The sequence below is a fragment of the Carcharodon carcharias genome, chromosome 3, assembly GCF_017639515.1.
Source record: "Carcharodon carcharias isolate sCarCar2 chromosome 3, sCarCar2.pri, whole genome shotgun sequence".
NCBI classification, from domain to species: Eukaryota; Metazoa; Chordata; class Chondrichthyes; order Lamniformes; family Lamnidae; genus Carcharodon; species Carcharodon carcharias.
The window spans coordinates 84,583,292-84,600,987 of record NC_054469.1 but is presented as its reverse complement, the minus strand read 5'-3'; the positions used below and the strand labels follow the sequence as shown (position 1 = coordinate 84,600,987).

The 17,696-nt window shown below is 43.6% G+C and overlaps 1 protein-coding gene across 4 annotated transcripts in view; it reads left to right on the top strand.

Moving 5' to 3' along the window:
* The window catches only part of egfra (epidermal growth factor receptor a (erythroblastic leukemia viral (v-erb-b) oncogene homolog, avian)), a 359,425-nt gene that overhangs the window by 224,608 nt on the left and 117,121 nt on the right, over positions 1–17,696 (top strand). For all 4 annotated transcript variants that reach the window (XM_041183261.1, XM_041183260.1, XM_041183263.1 and 1 more), the window contains 2 exons: positions 6,266–6,407; positions 7,430–7,546. In XM_041183261.1, coding sequence (XP_041039195.1) covers positions 6,266–6,407; positions 7,430–7,546 — 259 coding nt within the window. The remainder of the gene's footprint in view (positions 1–6,265; positions 6,408–7,429; positions 7,547–17,696) is intronic.

The window sequence follows — 17,696 nt, the reverse complement described above, 5'->3', positions numbered from 1 at the left end:
GCCATGTGTCTTGCTCCCTACTGGTCCCTTGGCATGACATGGCATGTGCTACCTCCTAGCAGTTGCCCCTGGTGCACTGGTATGCTCATTATATCCAGCCACAATATCTAGTGCTTCCACCTCGACCTCTGGCCTGCACCTTCTGGCCATGGCTCCAACTCAGAGCTGCTAGTCTTTTTCTTCCTCTCCAAGAACACAGAAGAACAGAAGAAATAAGAGCAGGGGCAGACCATATGGCCTCTCGAGTATGATCATGGCTGATCTTGGGCCTCAACTCCACTTTCCTACCCACTCCTCATATCCCTTGATTCCCTGGAGACCAAAAATCTGTCTATACCAGCCTTATATTTATTCAACAATGGAGCATCCACAACCCTCTGGGACAGAGAATTCCAAAGAATCACAGCCCCTTAAGTGAAGTAATTTCTCCTCATCTCAGTCCTAAGTGGTCGGCCCCTTATCCTGAGACTGTGCCCCTGTGTTTTAGATTCCCTGACCAGTGGAAATAACCCCTCAGGGTCCAGCCTATCAAACTCCTTCAGAATCTTCTATGTTTTCAAAGGGATTGCCTCTCATTCTTCTAAACCCCACGGAGTAGAGACCCAATCAACTCAGCCTCACATCAAAGGACTCTCTCTCCTTCTCCTATTCTGCTTCAGTCCTGAATACTGGTGAGAGTGATGGTTCTGGCTGCACTCCCCAGATATTCTAAGTCAATGGCATCACATCTGGTTCAGCTGTACTGTACAGGGAGCACAAAGAAGATTGGAAGAACAATTGTGATAGGAGTTGGCATAGTTAGAGGAACAGACATGTGGTTCTGTGGCTGCAGACCTGAACCCAAGATGATATGTAGCCTCCATGGTGCCAGGGTCGTGGATGTCATTAAGTGGCTGCAGAACACTCTTGAGTAGGGAGGGTAAACAGTCAACAGTTGTAGTCCACAACCGTACCAACAACAGAAAGGGTTGTGGTCCTACATATAAAGTTTAGGGAGCTAGGAAAGAAACTGGCAAACAGGACCTCAAGGGCAGTAATCGCCAGATTACTCCCAGTACTACACACAAGTGAGGATAGAGCAGATTAGTGAGTGGCAGGAGAGATGGTGCAGGAAAGGGGGACTTTAATTTCGTGGGACACTGGGACCTGGAGATGGGAACTGTACAGGTCAGGCAGATTATAGCTAACAGAGTTGGGAACAATTTCCTTGTGGAACAATTTGTTAGTGCTATTGAGGAGGGTCTAAACCAATTTGGCAGTCATGTGGGAACCAGGAAATAATATTAGAGAGGAACACCAAGGTGCACAGAGAATTAGGAGAGACAGATATCATACTATTACTTACTCTAATGTTATTAGCTAGAGTCAGAGTAAGAGAAAATGTAATAAAGTCTAAATTAGAGTTACTGTGTATGTATGTGAATGCATAGAGTGTAATAAATAAGGTTGGTAAGCTGCAAGTGCAAATAGCCACATGGAAGTATAATGTTGTGGCTCAAAGAAGGCTAAATATTCCTAGATGAAAGGTTTTCAGGAAAGAAAGGAGGAGGGGCAGCAGTTTTGATTAAGGAGAATATTACAGTGCTGGAGAGATCAGGTTCAAGGACAGAATCTATTTAGCTAGAGCTAAGAATCAATAAAGGTACCGCTACATTGTTCAGTGTTGTCTATAGGTCACCAACTTGTGGGAAAGATATAGAGGAACACATTTGCAAGGAAATTACAGAGAAGTGCAATGATTATAGAGGCTTTATAATGGGGAACTTTACTTATCCAAAAAAGACTAGGATAATAGTGTAAAGGGCAGAGAGGCAATTCCTAGAGTTTGTTCAGAAGAATTTTCTACATCAATATGTCACCAGTCCGATGAGAAAGGAGGCATTGCTGACCCTAGTACTTGACAATGAAATAGGTTAAGTGGATCAAGTGTTATTGGGGGAATATTTAAGCGACAGTATTATTGTATTTATAAGGTTTAAGTTAGCTATAGAAAAGGACGGTGAACAGCCTGGACTACGAATAATTAACTGGGGGAGAGCAAATTGCAAAGGCATGAGAATGGATCTGGCCCAGATAAATTGGAATCAAAGATTGTCAAGCAAAACTGGTACTGAACAGTGGGCAGCCTTTAAAAAGGGAATAGTTCAGGTACAGTCAAAGTACATTCCCACAAAGTGGGGAGGTAGGGCAAATAAATCCAGAGCTCCCTGAATGATGAACGAGATAAAGAGTAAGATAAAGCAGAAAAAGGTTGTTGAAGACACATGTGGTAGAAAATAAAATTGATAATCAGATTCAAAATAGAAGTGACCCTTCTAGAAGGGTATTGGGAAAAAACAAATAAGAGAAACACAGAGCATGAGAAGAGATAGGCAGCTAAAATAAAAGGGAATCCAAAAGTCTTATGTAACCATATAAATAGTAAACAAGTTGTAAAAGGAGAAACTGGGCTGATTATGGACTCAAAAGGGAATTTACATGTGGAGGTAGGATGCATGACTGATGTACCAAATGAGTACTTTGCATTTGGAAGATGCTGCCCAAGTCATAGTGAAATGGATAGCAGTTGAGACATTATATGGGGTTAAAATTCCCCCCATGTCCCCTCATATGCCCCATGCCCCCTCATATGCCCTATGCCCCATGCCCCCTCATACTCCCTCATATCCCCCCCCATTTCTCCCACATACTCCATGACCCCTCATATACCCTATCACCCCCATACTTCCCATCTATCTGCTATAGACAACATCCACTGTGGGCAGACTTCAGGATGTCTTCGAAATGAACATTAAAAAAACTGCTAACAATCCAATCGCATTCAAATGCACCGTACTGAAAAAAAGACTCTCCTACAAAAGGAAGGCCATTCCAAAAAAAATTATATCCACTCTAGTGGTCAAACTGCTGTAAAAACACAAACCTATTTCACTAATCACATCAAAGACAGCTAATCCTTTAATAACCTCTTACAACTGTCAATCAAAATGTCGACACAGCCTCCTGCTGGGATAAGTGGTTCTGAACCTTTTGAAACTGAGCCAAGCAGTCATAATGGGCTTAGCTGTTAATACAAACCTTTCCAGTTCACAGACAATGGAGTCTATTGAAATTGCAAAAACAGATGACTAAATGTGTCCTAAATAACACTAAATGACATGCAAAACAATGCACTCCAGCATAAGGTGTCTGTTTTTTTTTCTGTCTAACAAACATTTCCTGAATGTTTTGAAAGGGCTGTGGGCATTTAAATCACTTCAGCTTATTACACTAGCAATCCCAAACAATGTTTACTTCAGTTCTTAATGCATAAGAGTGCATTTCCCATGGGAAAAGTATTCTAACACATCTCAACACTGACACAATACTGATCAATGTAATGATCAACTTACCTTTCCAAGACAGAGCCCTATAGCCAATCACTGCATTAAAAATACATCTAAGTTGCAATACAGCATCCAACTGTTGAACTCACATAATCCCACAGTATGGAAGGAGGCCATTCGGCCCGTTAAGTCTACACTAGTTTGTGAAAAAGCATTCCACCTAGTCCCTTTCCTATGTAATCTTGCACATTCACTCTTTTCAGGTAGCAATCCAATTCCCTTTTCAGTACCGCGATAGGACAAGCGTCCACCATCCTCTCAGGAAGTTTGTTCCAGATTCCATACACCCTCTAGAAGTGCAAGAGCAGAAAGATCTGGGGATCTATGTGCACAAATCACTGAAGGCAGCAGGACTGGCGGAGAGCATGTTTAATAAAACAATAAGATCCTGGGCTTTATAAATAGGGGCATAGAATACAAAAGAAAGGAAATTATGTTAAATCTGTATAAAACACTGGTTCGGCCTCAGCTGGAGTATTGCGTCCAGTTCTGGATGCCACACTTTAGGAAAAATGTGAAGGCGTTAGACAGGGTGCAGGAAAGAGTCATGAGAATGGTTCCAGGAATGAGAAACATCAGTTGTGTAGGCAAATTGTTCAAGTTGGGTCTGTTCTCCTTTGAGAAGAGAAGCTTAAGAGGATATATAATAGAGGTGATCAAAATCAGAAGGGTTCTGGACAGAGTAGATAGGGAAAAGCTGTTCCCATTGATGGAAGGATCTAGAACCTGAGGGCACAGATTTGAGGTGATTGGCAAAAGAAGCAATGGTGACATGAGAAAAAACTTTACGCAATGAGTGATTAGGATCTGGAATGCACTTCCTGAGAGTGTGGTGGAGGCAGATTTGATCAGAAGAGAATTAGATTATTATCTGAGGAAGAAAAGCCTGCAAAGCTTGGGGAAAATGGAGGTGAGTAGCACGAGGTGAATTGCTCTTGCAGAGAACCAGCATAGACACAATGAGCCGCATGGTCTCCTTCTGTACTGTAAGCATTTAATGTTTCTGTGAAAAGTATAGAGAATCTTCCTAACTAAACCCATAATGTTGGCATAAGTAACATGAGATAAGATGCTCTGATCCCTGTGTCCTGCCGAAGAGTCGTGGAAGATATCAAGCTCATTCTCCTCCTTCTAGCCTGCCAGTTCTTTCTTGATAGCAAATATCAGCTTCATCTGAGGACTTTCCTTTGCTCCCTGTATGCTGAGCCAAGGAAGGTCAGTTGTAGAATCATGGAATCATAGAATAGTTACAGCAGAGAAGGAGGCAATTTGACTCTCCACGTCCCTGCTGACTCTCCACAAGAGCAACTCCACCAACTTTTCCCCATAGCCATGTAATTCTTTTCTGTTCACATCATTATGCAATTCCCTTTTGAAAGCCACAATTGAACCTGCCTTAGACAGATTTTTGGTCTACAAGGGAGCCCACGGGTTCTGGGGGGGGGGTGCAGGCAGGAAAGTGGAGTTGAGACACAATCAGATGAGCCACGATATTATTGAATGGCCAAATAGGCCCAGGGGCCAAATGGCCTACTCCTGCTCCTATTTCTTATGATCTTATGACCCTCCATCATACTCCTACAGCACTTCACAGTCTAATTATTCACTGCATAAATTTTTTTTTCCTCTTGTCGCCCTGAATCAATCACTTTAAGTCGGTATCCTCTGTCTGGTTCCAGGAGTTTTGGGGGTCGGGGGGCCAAGGATCCTGAGGTGAAAATACCTGATGGAGGATATTATACAAAAATGAGCCCATCACTGAGAGTACCTGAGATCAGTACTGATGTTTATGCTAGGTTCATTATCAGAGTGTGCCTTGATGGGATATGAGTGTCGCTGACAAGGCCAGGATTTGTTGCCCATCCCTAATTGTCCTTGAATGGAGTGGCTTACTAAACCATTTCAGAGTTTAAGAGTCAATAACATCACTGTGGGTCTGGACTCACATGTAGACCAGACCAGGTAAGGACAGCAGATTTCCTTCCCTAAAAGGCATTAGTGAACCAGATGGGTTTTTACGACAATTGATGATAGTTATCATGGTGGCCATTACCGAGACTAGCTTTCAATTCTAGTTTTTTTTTGTGAATTGAATTTAAATTCCACCAGCTGCTGTGATGGGATTTGAACCCTGTCCCCAAAGCGTTAGCTTTGGTCTCCAGATTACTAACCCAGTGATATTACCACTACATCACTGTCTCTCCCATGGGAATAGTTTCTCCCTGTCTACTCTGCCCAGACCCCTCATGATTTTGAACACCGCTATCAAATCTCCTCTCAACCTTCTCTTCTGTAAGGAGAACAATTCTAGTTTTGCCTACCCTTCCATGTAAAAGAAGTCTTTCATCCTCTGAACTATTCTCGTAAGTCTTTTCTGCACCCTCTCCAATGCCTCCATTCCTTCCTAAAGTGTGGTGCGCAGAATTGGACACAATGCTCTGGTGTTTTATAAAGGTTCATCATAATTTCCTTGCTTCATCATGTTAATTTTTTTCTCAGAAAGAAGCATGGGTGCCACAGTAGGAAGCATATTGCTTGCTGTCTTGACAGGCAACAATAACAAATAATTTTTACAGTGGGGCTTACAGAGGTCAATAATCAAAATAATGATCTAAGTGACCAGTTTCATTATGGATTATAGACAAGTAGTTGTACTTTTGTTCTGTCTGCTGGTTCTGTGGGTCTAAAGTGAAATGAAATTCTCAGTTTTGTTTTCTGTCAAAACTGCCCTGGAATGTTAGTAGGATTTACACCTTTTCATGCTATTGCACTGACTGTAATAATAAAAGCATATGTTACTGTCAGCACCAGATATATTGAGCAGAGTGAGATAAGAAAGCAAGTATATTAAATGTGCTGAATATTATTTCTTTTCTCAGGCATGTCAGAGGTTCAGTGATGGAAACACCTGTAAAGAGTCATGTCCTCGATTGGAAATCTACGATACAAGCAAATTTCAAATGATACCAAATCCAGATGGAAAATACAGTTATGGTGGAACCTGTGTAAAGAAGTGTCCTCGTATGTTGTATAAGTTCTGGAAATATTCATTTTCATTAGTAGCTGAAATTAATAGGGATTTCTCTAGCAGGCTAACTGTAGACTCATACTGAATGTTCATTGTCTCATCAATTAACCAAGTAATGGTTCACTTTGGAAGATGTGAGGGGCAGATAATACTGCCAGTACTTGTCTTTAATTTATGTTGAAACTATTATGTAAATCACAGTTTAAATTATCAGTCTCTGTATGCCCCTCTGTATGAATTACTTGTTGCCTGTCAAGCAGCATGAGAAGCCAAATTGTAGGAGCTGTCTGGTTCCAGGATCTCTAGGGGGTCAGGGTTCCAAGAATCCTGAGGTGAAAATATCTGATGGAGGATATTATACAAAAATGGGCCCATCATTGAGAGTATCTGAGATCAGTACTGATGTTTATGCAAGGTTCATTATCAGAGTGTGCCTAGGTCTCTAGATTACTAGCCCAGTGATATGACCACTACATCACTGTCTCTCCCAAAGATATAGTTAACTCACTCACTCATTTTCCTAGAGCCACTTCATCCAATTCAGAGTCATGGGAGTCAGAGCCTATCCTGACAGGCAATGGGCACTAGGCAGGGTACACTTAGGAAGGGATGCTAATCCATCACAGAGAACAAACACCCACATACACTGGGGGACAATTTACTGTTGCCAATCCACCTAACCAGCACATCTTTGGGCAGGAGCACCCAGTGGAAGCCCACACAAACACGTGCAAACTCCACACAGACAGACACCCGAGGTCAGGATCAAACCTGGGCCCCTGGAGCTGTGAGGCAGCAGCGCTAACCACTGCACCGCTATGTCACCCAATATAATTAACTTAAGTATGAAAATTAACATCATTTATTTTCACCTGAGCAGCTTTATACTTGACTCAAAATTTATTCCTCTGACTATGAAATTAAATGTTTTCCTGTTAAATTTTGCAGAACAATATTAATTGAATTTTAAATCTTCTTTTGAATATTGTGATGACTTCCATTCTTCATATTTTAGATAACTTTGTGGTAACAGACCTTGGCTCCTGTGTACGAACCTGCAGCCCTGGCACATATGAGGTAGATGAAGGGACCCTCAGAAGGTGTAAAAAATGTGAAGGACCTTGTCCAAAAGGTAGATATCTCTGAACTGTCCTTTACTTAACACGAACTATGACTTGGAGCAGATCAACAATTATGTTGTGTATGACTGAAAAAAGATACTTTGTCGAAGCTTTTCATCTTACACTCATCAGGACAATCACAAGAATACCAATGTCAGGGGAAGCAACAACTTTATACTGTATGAGGAGAGAGTGCTGATTGGTTGGAAAGTAGACTCTGATGGGTAGAGGCGTTACCATGGAAAATGTACCAGTTCATGGTGACTGACAGTTAACTGCCAAGCATTGTTTGAAATTTAAACCACCTTAAGACTTTAACTCTGAAGAAGAGTCATATGGACTCAAAACGTTAACTCTGTTTCTCTCTCCACAGATGCTACCAGACCTGCTGAGTTTTACCAGCATTTTCTGTTTTATTATTATTATTATTATTGAACTCCATCTGCCACTTTTAACTGATTTCTCTATCTTGTCAGTTTCCCTCACAACTTCCTTCAGACTTCTAAAGAATTAACCCTGCCTATTATTAGTTATGGTACCACTTCCTTGAAGCCTAAATCTAACTCATTGATATTCTCTGTTACGATCCCAGCGATATTAATGCTGGGCAAGTCAGATCCCAGAGTGGAACTTGGCTAGTGAAAAGATGAATTATATTTCACTACTCCTTCATCCCAACTATACCTTACAAATATATACGAATTCATAAAGGTAATATAAGTTACAAAATCCATCTTATACTCTAGTGTGCACAGTCGGTACACAGTCTATGTAAATTAATTGGCGAACTGTGGTCAGACACACCACACTCCAAAACCAAGTTTCCATGGATTTCTCATCAACTCCACCCCCCAGACGCTTATCACGCCATGAGCCAATTGGTCAGACTGTCTGTCTCACGAGGGTTTCCAATCTCCAAGTTCAAAGAATTCGTTTTGGAATTCTCTCCCAAATGACGGTTTCTCTTGGACATCTCCAACAAGGATCTACCTCCAGGGTTTCAGCCTCTCTTTCCGATGTTCCTTTCCCCTGGCTCTCTACGTACATTCAAGCTTCACCTTCCACGTGCACTCTCTCTGATAATCAGCTGTGCCAGCCAAAACACCACTGCTCCAAAAGCCTGTAGTAAAGGAGTCACCAACCTTCAGCTGCCTTCTCAAATATTCTGGCTTCTCTCAAGCCCACTTTGCTTTAAGTCTGCTCCCTGAAGTTCTGTCGCTTTAATTCAGAGTCTTTTCTTCTGCTCCTTAATTTCAATTCCACTTAACAGGACCTGATTCAGATTCCTGTTCTTGTCCCTTGACTTGACTGTCTCTCTGGGCCTCCTTTCTTTCCTCCTACCTGGTTCTGAGACCTTTCTTTGTTTTTGGACCTGCTCCCTGCAGCTCCTGTGTCCTGCTTCTGCTAGCATTTTTTGCAGATTGGTGTTCCTCTGTGGCGATCAGGAGGTCACCTGACCTCCTTCTCATGCTGTTTCACTTTCTTCCTCTACCTTCCCTTCTGCATGGGCATGCAGGAACCGTTTCCATCTAAATATATAAAAACAAAGAACTGTGCATGTGTGCAGGGCAGGGCTGTTTATCAGCCTGGAGACCAGAATCTGCACAAACTGCTCCTGTGCAGCCATTCTCTGGCCAGCACATGCACAGAGACTGCCGGGCCTTCTGGGAACTGTAGTTCCCAAATTCTGAGGCCCAATCTCTGATTCAAGATAAGGTAAGTTACTTTCTTTTCCTTTTTGGATTTGTCACAACACAGTGAACAGGAGTGGTACCAGGACTCAACCGTATGGGACACCGCTATCCACATCCAACCATTCTGAAAAACTGTCCTTAACTCCCAATCTTTATTTTTTCCCTTCTAAATAATTTTAATCTAGTTCGCCATTCTCTTCCTAATTCTATACCCCTTAATCTTCTCCAGTAATCTTCCATGTGGCACTTTGTGATTTTCCTGATGTCTTCTTCGACTTTGTGTGAGCCTGTATCCAAGGGAAGAAGAGAATACTTTGTATAGACTGCTCTACAAGGGTTTGTAAGGCAGAGGAAATTCCTAGCTGATGGAAATCTCTGAGATTCTGAGTGCCATTAAATGCTGATTGGAATGTGTAATTAGGGTCAAAGAAGGGTGAGGATCTTATATGATTGCAACCCAGTGAAAAGTGGGCAAATAAAAATTTCCTTTTCACTCACCCATATGTATTTTGAACATGCTCTTTAGGGGGCAATATGTAGAAAATGGGTAATGACTGATATTTAAAAATAGACACCAGGCTAAAAAGTCATCACTGAGACTTCAGCAATTTAGATATTTGTTTGCCTTATCTAACTATAAGAATAGTTTACTTTCTCTCTCTCCATATGGAGAATTAAGAGATGCACAATTTAATTAAGCATTCAGTATCTTCCGGGTATTCAGGGTAAACCTCAGGCTCTACTTTCTACATGAAGTTCACTTTGCCAGATTTGATAAAAGAAATACAAAGGATTGAATCAGACACATTACTTTATCAAGCAATACATCCCGTTAGCATATTAATGGAGAAGAATCTCCATTTACTCTGGAGAAGTGGATAACCGAGCTAGATGAATGTTGTCATGGGGATCATATGTAGGTCCTTGCCGGTGAATGTTAATGCATTGAGTAGGAAGCAAGTGCTGTTTTTCATAGACTGTTTTAGTCCAAAAGGCACTGGTTTATAAATATTTTTGGTGGGAAAGGGATTTCCTTTGGCCCTTGATTCCTTCTTTGATCTCTCTAAAAATAAACTTGTTTGTGGAAGAGGGAAGAACAGGAACTCTAGCAGATCACAGCAACGCGATGGCCTTCGTAAAAAGGGGCTTTGTTATCTTGCAGAATTATACCCTATTGTAATCAAACTTTGCCATTTTTGGACTTGTAAATAATACATGCATATTGCATTGGAGCATCTATAAAGCAAATTACTCTCAATCTATGCTCAATTTTTATCAGCAGCTTTATTCCTTTAACAAAGAAGCCTTAGAAAGAAATTTCAAACAAAATAACACTGTGGCACTTAGTGGCTTTTAGATTAGGATGGGCAATTGGAAGGTCATCATCTGCAGCAACTTAAAAAGTTCCTCAAAGAAGTGGTTGAAGCCAACAATCTGAAAAATAATTTTGTGCTGATCAACAACTACTCCCATTTCTGTTGCATTTCTCTTGTACAGAAAGACATCCCCAAGATCAGCTATTTTGAATCTGCTCTGGTCTACCAGATATTTAATGATTCATGTAGAAGCAGGTCAGGCTCTGGTAAGGATAGAGAGCTATAATCCGAAGGTATATTACAATGATATTATAATATTTAATGTGTAAAATGGAGAACATTTGCTCCAAATGCTGAAAAACAAGCAAGGAATATTCTCTTTCTCCATGGAAATTCTATATAAGCTGTGTACTGAATTGTATTGTAATCAGGAATAATATTTGAGATAGGAAGGAGACTAACAAGGAGGACCTCAAAGCTATAATCTCTATATTACTTCTGGTGCTATGCATGGATTAGTATACAAATAGGAGGATTGAGCTATGACTGCATAGCTGGAAAGAAGTTCAGGAAGGAGGGCTTTAGATTCCTGGAACATTGGGACTGATTCTGGGGGAGATGAGACCTACACATGCCAGACAGGTTATACCTCAACACCACCAGCATCAATGTCCTCACGGAGCAGTTTGTTGGTTTTGTTGAGGAGAAGTTAAACTAATATAACAGGGGGCTGGGCACCAGAATATAACATTAGAAATGATAAGCAAAGTTCACAAAGAATTGGGGTGAGAGAGATTGCACTAGAGTTAGAAAAAGTAAGGCATGAGTTGGGGTCAGACTAATAGGCAATGCAATAAGGTTTAAGGTAAGGTAACTGTGCACGTATGCAAATGCACTAAGCACAGTAAATAAACTGGGTGAGCTGTAGGTGCAAGTAGCGTTATAGGAATATGATGTTGTGGTGATAACAAACACCTGGCTCCAAAAAGAGAAGGATTGGGTACTAAATATTCCAGGAGCTGAATGGGCTGAATTTTCATCTAGGTGCAAAGACTCATTTCAGTGCAACATTACAAATGTCTGCCTCCTCCCTAACCAAACCTCAGTGTCCTCAAATTCTCTCTTTATACCTCATTTTGGCACCAATAACCAATTGAGTGGACCATGTGGAAGGGGCATTGTAACGGAAATAAAATCTTTAAAGGATAATGCATCGTAGCACCCCCCTCACCCCTCTGCACCACCGCCCCCCCACCCCCCCCCCCCCCCAACCCATCACCAGTGCCCAGCAGCCGCAAAAGGCTTCCAGCATGCTGGTGGACATCTCATGCTCCCTCTCCAGGGAATACCCAGACACAGATGTATGCATGGAAGAGTAGCAGGCAGTCAGACCAATGACCCCCTCAAGTCACTCTTTATATCTCTCTTGACAATTCAATTATATATGTGCTACCCCCATGTACTCTTGTATAGCTCCCGAATGTTCCTTTGGCCAAGAAACAGAAGCAGAAGGCTATTGGTGATAGGGTAAAAATATTACTTGTATTGAAGCCAAAAGAAAAAGACTAAACAAGTATGAGATGCAGCTAGAAATTAGCAATTCCCTTAAGGGCAGGAAGGCCTCTCAGCCATTGTGGGCTCATAGCTCTGAGTGACCACAAACACTTGTGGAAACTCATTCAGCCTCAAATCTAGACGCTCTTAGGTTCTCATGGGCCTGCCTGCCAGTGTCACAACTGTCCTGGCTTCTTCAGCAGCATCATCACCATCGCCTCCCTCAGCATTTCTGTCATCCTCCCCTTCCTCCTCATCTGAGGTACATGTGGCTCGCCCATCTGTCTCTCACCCTGTCACTCAGCTAGGTTGTGAAAGGCACAGCAAATGATCACAACCCTGTCAACTCTGTCTGGCCCACCACCCACCGCCCAGCTACCATTGCAAAGTAAAAGTTGCCCTTCAGCACAGACTTCAATGTATCACCCGACCTGGTTGAGATTTTGATGTCATGAGAGCATGGGAACATTTGTGCTGTCCCGAGCACATTATTTCAGTGTTCATTATCCAACTGAGTGCAAGTGCACTTCCTTTTACTGGTTTCTGTTTCGCTTTGCATTCATTTGGAAATGTGAGTAGTCCAGGAACTTGTGGAACCAGACCTGAGGCCTCTCCCATCTCTACTACAAAGTATCAGTGAGGGACTGCATAGTGAAGAGTTGAAGAGGTGCGCCTTACTTTCTTTTCTGATTCTTTCACTCTCAATCCTCTCCATGTGACGTTCCAACTTCCCTCATCACCATAGATGTTCTTATATTTTCTTTTACCCTGCCCTCTGTCATCCTTTGACCCTCCCCCACCCCCAGTCACTCTGGACCCATTCACCCTTACTCTGGATCTCAACTCCCACCCTTGTTTGTTCCCCTTTCCCCTGTCACTGTAATTGTCCTCTTGGCTCCCCAGTTGTCTGTGTTTGATACCAGGGACCCTTCTGCCGACCCAACCGAACACGCCCTTTCATTCCATCCCTGCCTGATACCCCTAACTGTCCCATGTTTAACTTCACCACTGAGGCTCACATTGCACCCTGCCTGCCTGCCCCGGACAGCGATCCAGCCATGAGCCGGCCTCCCTTGGGGAGGCTCCATGCCCTGGACAGGCTGCCTCTCTTGGACGGCAACTTATTCAGTGCAACAACGGCCTGGCACCACCCGTTCTGAATAATTGCCTGGCAATGAAGAAGCCTGTATAAGAAGCATGGAGTAACGTGTACTCACTGGAGCTCGCAGGAAGAAGTTTATCTCACTTGTGCAATCGGGCTTCTGAAGACACATTTTTCTCACTCATTATTAACAAGATTGCATCTGTGAATGTGATCCCAGTGGGCTGGGGTTTAAAGACATACCAATAAATGCAAAAGAGCTTCCTGACCGTCAACATTGGGAACATGGACCCACCTGAAACGTCCTTCTATATTAATACCAAAAGTTTAACTCGCCATCAGAAATCTGAATTTTGGTTTCCCGCGTCATGAAGGCCCTCCTCCCACCTTTCATCATGCTTCAGGCAGGCCCGGAAAATTCTTCTCCATGTTCCGGATCCTGAGTAGTGCCCTAGTAAAAGGCAGGCAGCTCCCGCCAGGAGGCATGGAGACTTCCCAGGTCAGTGAACAGGAGCTGCATATCGTAATTGAGGCCGTGCACATGATGGAAAAAATGTCGCCAGCGCACACCATCTGAGAAGAGGCTCAACATAAGGGTATCTCTGCAGGTTCTAAAGGTGGAATGCTTCTACCTGGGTGCTCAGGCATAACAGTGCCTGACCAGCCTCCTTTAGTGGGAAACTTGAGCACTGCTGCAGCGGCCCAGCATACCCTTTTGTCCCAGAAGTCATCAATGAGCTTCTTCTGTAACTTCGTTATAAATTCAGCTGGAGGGACCAAAGTAAACAACTGCTACCACAATATGACAGCCATTATTTGTCTATGACCAACAGTAGATCCCTGTAGGATAGCACTCGGAGCAGACCTGTGCAGCGCCCTTGGTGAGTGGTGACTTTGGCCTCCAGCTCTTGCCAGTTTGCCAACTAGGATCCCTCAGCTGGATAAAGATGGACTCCCAAATAGAGAAGGTGGGTGGTGCTCCAGGCAAAAGACCTGAGCTTCTCCAGCAGGGAGTCTGGCCGCCACTGACCAAATAGGAGTACATTTGACCCGTTGATCCTGGCAGAGGATGCCAAGGCATAGACTTGCTGACAGTCAGATCCTCCGCAGGCTGACAGGATCCTTGAACATAAGCTGAGGGGAACAAGCTCCAAGTGCAGTTCACACAGAGCAACTCCCATCAACCACCTCCACAACAGGCATTCCTTTCCCAAAGTGGACGGGTGCCACCAAGGACACGTAAACCTTAGACACTCCAAAGTGGCATACAGAAGCTTGATCCAGATAACGAAATGCGTCCTGAGCCTGAATGCCTGCAGAATCCCAAATAACCACGTGTGATCTACCTCATCACAAGTCTTCTCCTGATCAAGGGCAAGGAATATGGCCAACAGACAAGCCCCTGGGAAAGCTGGATCGGGTCCCAGACCAGATGGATATTATTATAAATGGTCAGCCCTAAAGAGACACTTAAGGACACTGGTGGAGGGTTGTAGAGTTAGGAGCTCATTCATGTGTGCTCTGCATGAAGGTCAGTCCTTGGCTCATTGTCTGCTGATGCTGCATCCTCAGCTGTTTTTCTTGGCAGTTTTCTTTTGTCATTGGTGGTTTGCCATTGCCTTCCACTCTCAGGGACAAGGCAAGGAGGCAGATCCCAAGTCTACCTCAAACAGAATGGGAGTCAAACCCATGCTGCTGGTGTTATGCTGAACCACATGCTAGTCCTCGAGACAATTGAGTGAACCGATACCCATTAAATGAATGAATTTCTTCATCCCTGGGTAGTCTCAGACCACCAACAGCCAAACATGCTAACTGATTGCGTCACAGAGAAACAAGAATGTTCCCACTGTGACAGGTGGTGTGTTAGAGTTCACTCAGAGTCCGAATTGCTGTGGAAACGTGCACTTTTACATGCATGTTGTAGCCTGGAGCTGAGGATAGTGATGCCAGAGGATCCAACTTTCTTGCTATCAGATGGCTGACCAAGAATCTCTCCCACTCTTACTGCCTACCATTGGTGTGTGTTGGAAGGATCTGCAGATTGATAATCAACCATTTTGGCTGCGTTATGACCACACCTTCCTTGGCCATCATATGTGAGGTAAGACTCGAATCTGGAGCTTTTGGCTCAGAGGTAGGATTGTTACCCACTGCGCCACAAGACCACCCCAAGTCTCTCTTTGTACTCTTTTGAAAATAAACAAATAATCAACCCCTTTGGCAGGGGCATTGTAATGTTATTGTAACATAAATAAAGTCAAAGGAAATTTATCAAATTAAAATTAAATTCCCAGGAGTGATTGTGCACTCCATCACACCCCCTGCCCGTCACTTCCTTGTGGTGCCCACTGGCCATGGAAGGCCCAAGCACACCAGTGGATATCGCATGCTCCCTCTCCAGGGACACCTGGTGTGGACGTAACCATAGAAATGAGGCAGGAAGTCAAGATGGGTGACCCCCTCAACAGCCCACTGCCTGCACCTGTTAATGGCCACCTTGCCCAGGAAGCCTCTCTTTGTACCGTTTTGAAAACAAAACAAACAAATGAAATGATCAAATCATCAACCCTTTGAAAAGGGGTACTTTCACTTAAGTCTGTCCTTATATACTTTTGACGCCCAATAAACAAATTAACTAATGATCAACCCCTTCAAAGGGGTACTGTAACTTCAAACAAAATCTTTGACGAAAACTTATGAAATTAAGATATTATTAAAATGAGGGGATTGGATAGAGTGGACAAGATACAATTGTTTCCCTTGATGGAGAATTCTAGAACCAGAGGACATCGATTCAAGATATGTGGCAGAAGGTGTAGGGGGAACATGAGGAAGAACTTTTTAATGCAGAGGGTAGTGGGTATCTGGAATTCGCTGCCCAAGTTGGTAGTAGAGGCAGAAACTCCAAACTCTTTTAAAAAGTACCTGGATCTGCACCTAAAATGCTGTAAGCTGCAGGGTGTGGGCCGCGTGCAGGAAGGTGGGATTAGAAAGGGCACCTGGGTGCCCTCGGGCTGGCATGGACAAGATGGGGCGAATGGCCTCCTTTTGTGCTGTAACTTTTCTATGGTTCTATGGTTCTACCAGGGCTGATGATGCACTCCAGCCCCTGCGTCACCCACTGGTCACAGAAGGCCTCAGCCATGATCTTATTGAATGACAGAGCAGACTCGAGTGACTGAATGGTTTATTCCTGCTCCTATTTCTTACGATCTTATGATCTTAAACAGGACAGTGGCAGCATTGATACAAAGTTGGCTGAGCGACAGGAAACAGAGGTAGTGGTGAACGTTTATTTTTGAGGTTGGAGTAGGTATATAGTAGGGTTCCCTGGGGATCAGTATTCAGACCACTGCTGCTCTTGGTTAACGTTAATGACCTAGACTTGTGTGACAGGGCACAATTTCAAAATTTGGAGCTGAAACAAGATTTGGAAGTTTTGTGAACTGCGAGGAACATAGTGATAGCTCTCAAGAAGACACGGTGTGGCTGGAGACATGCAGATGAAACTTACTATAAAGAAGTATGAAGTAATACTTTTTGGTAGGAAGAATGAGGAGAGGCAGTATAAAATAAAGGGTCCAATCCTAAAGGGAGATGCAGGGGCACAGAGACCTGGGGATATATGTGCACAAATTGTTGAAGGTGGCAGGGCAGCTTGAGAAGGTCATTAAAAAGGCATATGATCAACCTCTGCCTTGAATGTACCCAGAAATTGGGCATCTGGGCGGGAGAGTTCCAAAGGTTCAGAACCCTTTGAGTGAAGAAATTTCTCCTCACTTCAGGCTTAAATGGCTGACTTGTAGTCCGAGTCTGTGACTGTCACTATATCCCTAACCAGGAGAATAATTTTCTCAGCATCTATCCTGTCAAACCCTTTAAGAGTTTTTTATGTTTCCATTAGCATTAGATCACCTCTCATTCTTATAAACGATCATGAATGTTGACCTATTTTTCTCAATCTCTCCTCATATGTCAATCCCCTCATATAGCAAAGACAAGGGGCCATTGCTTCCGATTTAGTGGCAATTGAGTCGGATTGCCCCTCTGCTTGAAAGTTCCTACCTGGAAACCCAGGTGATCCTACTTCCCCCAACCTTCCGACTCAGGCCGGGCGAGACCTGGGTAATGCAGCACTCATCCAGAGGGCCTAGTGTCAAAAGGCTGTAGAGTCGCTAGTAATAAACCCTGCAACCCCCCGCCCCATCCCCACTTCTTTTACAGCACTAGCTGCCATAACACAGTTAAGTTTAAAGATCCAGCTTGGTTTAAAGAGCTTTGACAAGATAGGCGTATAAGGTAAGTGTGTAGGATTGGGAGGCAGGGGGCCAGGTCAGGCCTTGGGGAGGGTGTGGGGTCCAGCCACCTTGCAGCGGGAGTGGGCATGTCGCCTGTCATGGCGGGGGTGTGGGAGTGAGGTCTCGCGGAGAGGGAAGAGTCCCCATGCGGGTGGGGGATATCCTATGAATTGGGGAGTTCCTTCAGGGGGTGT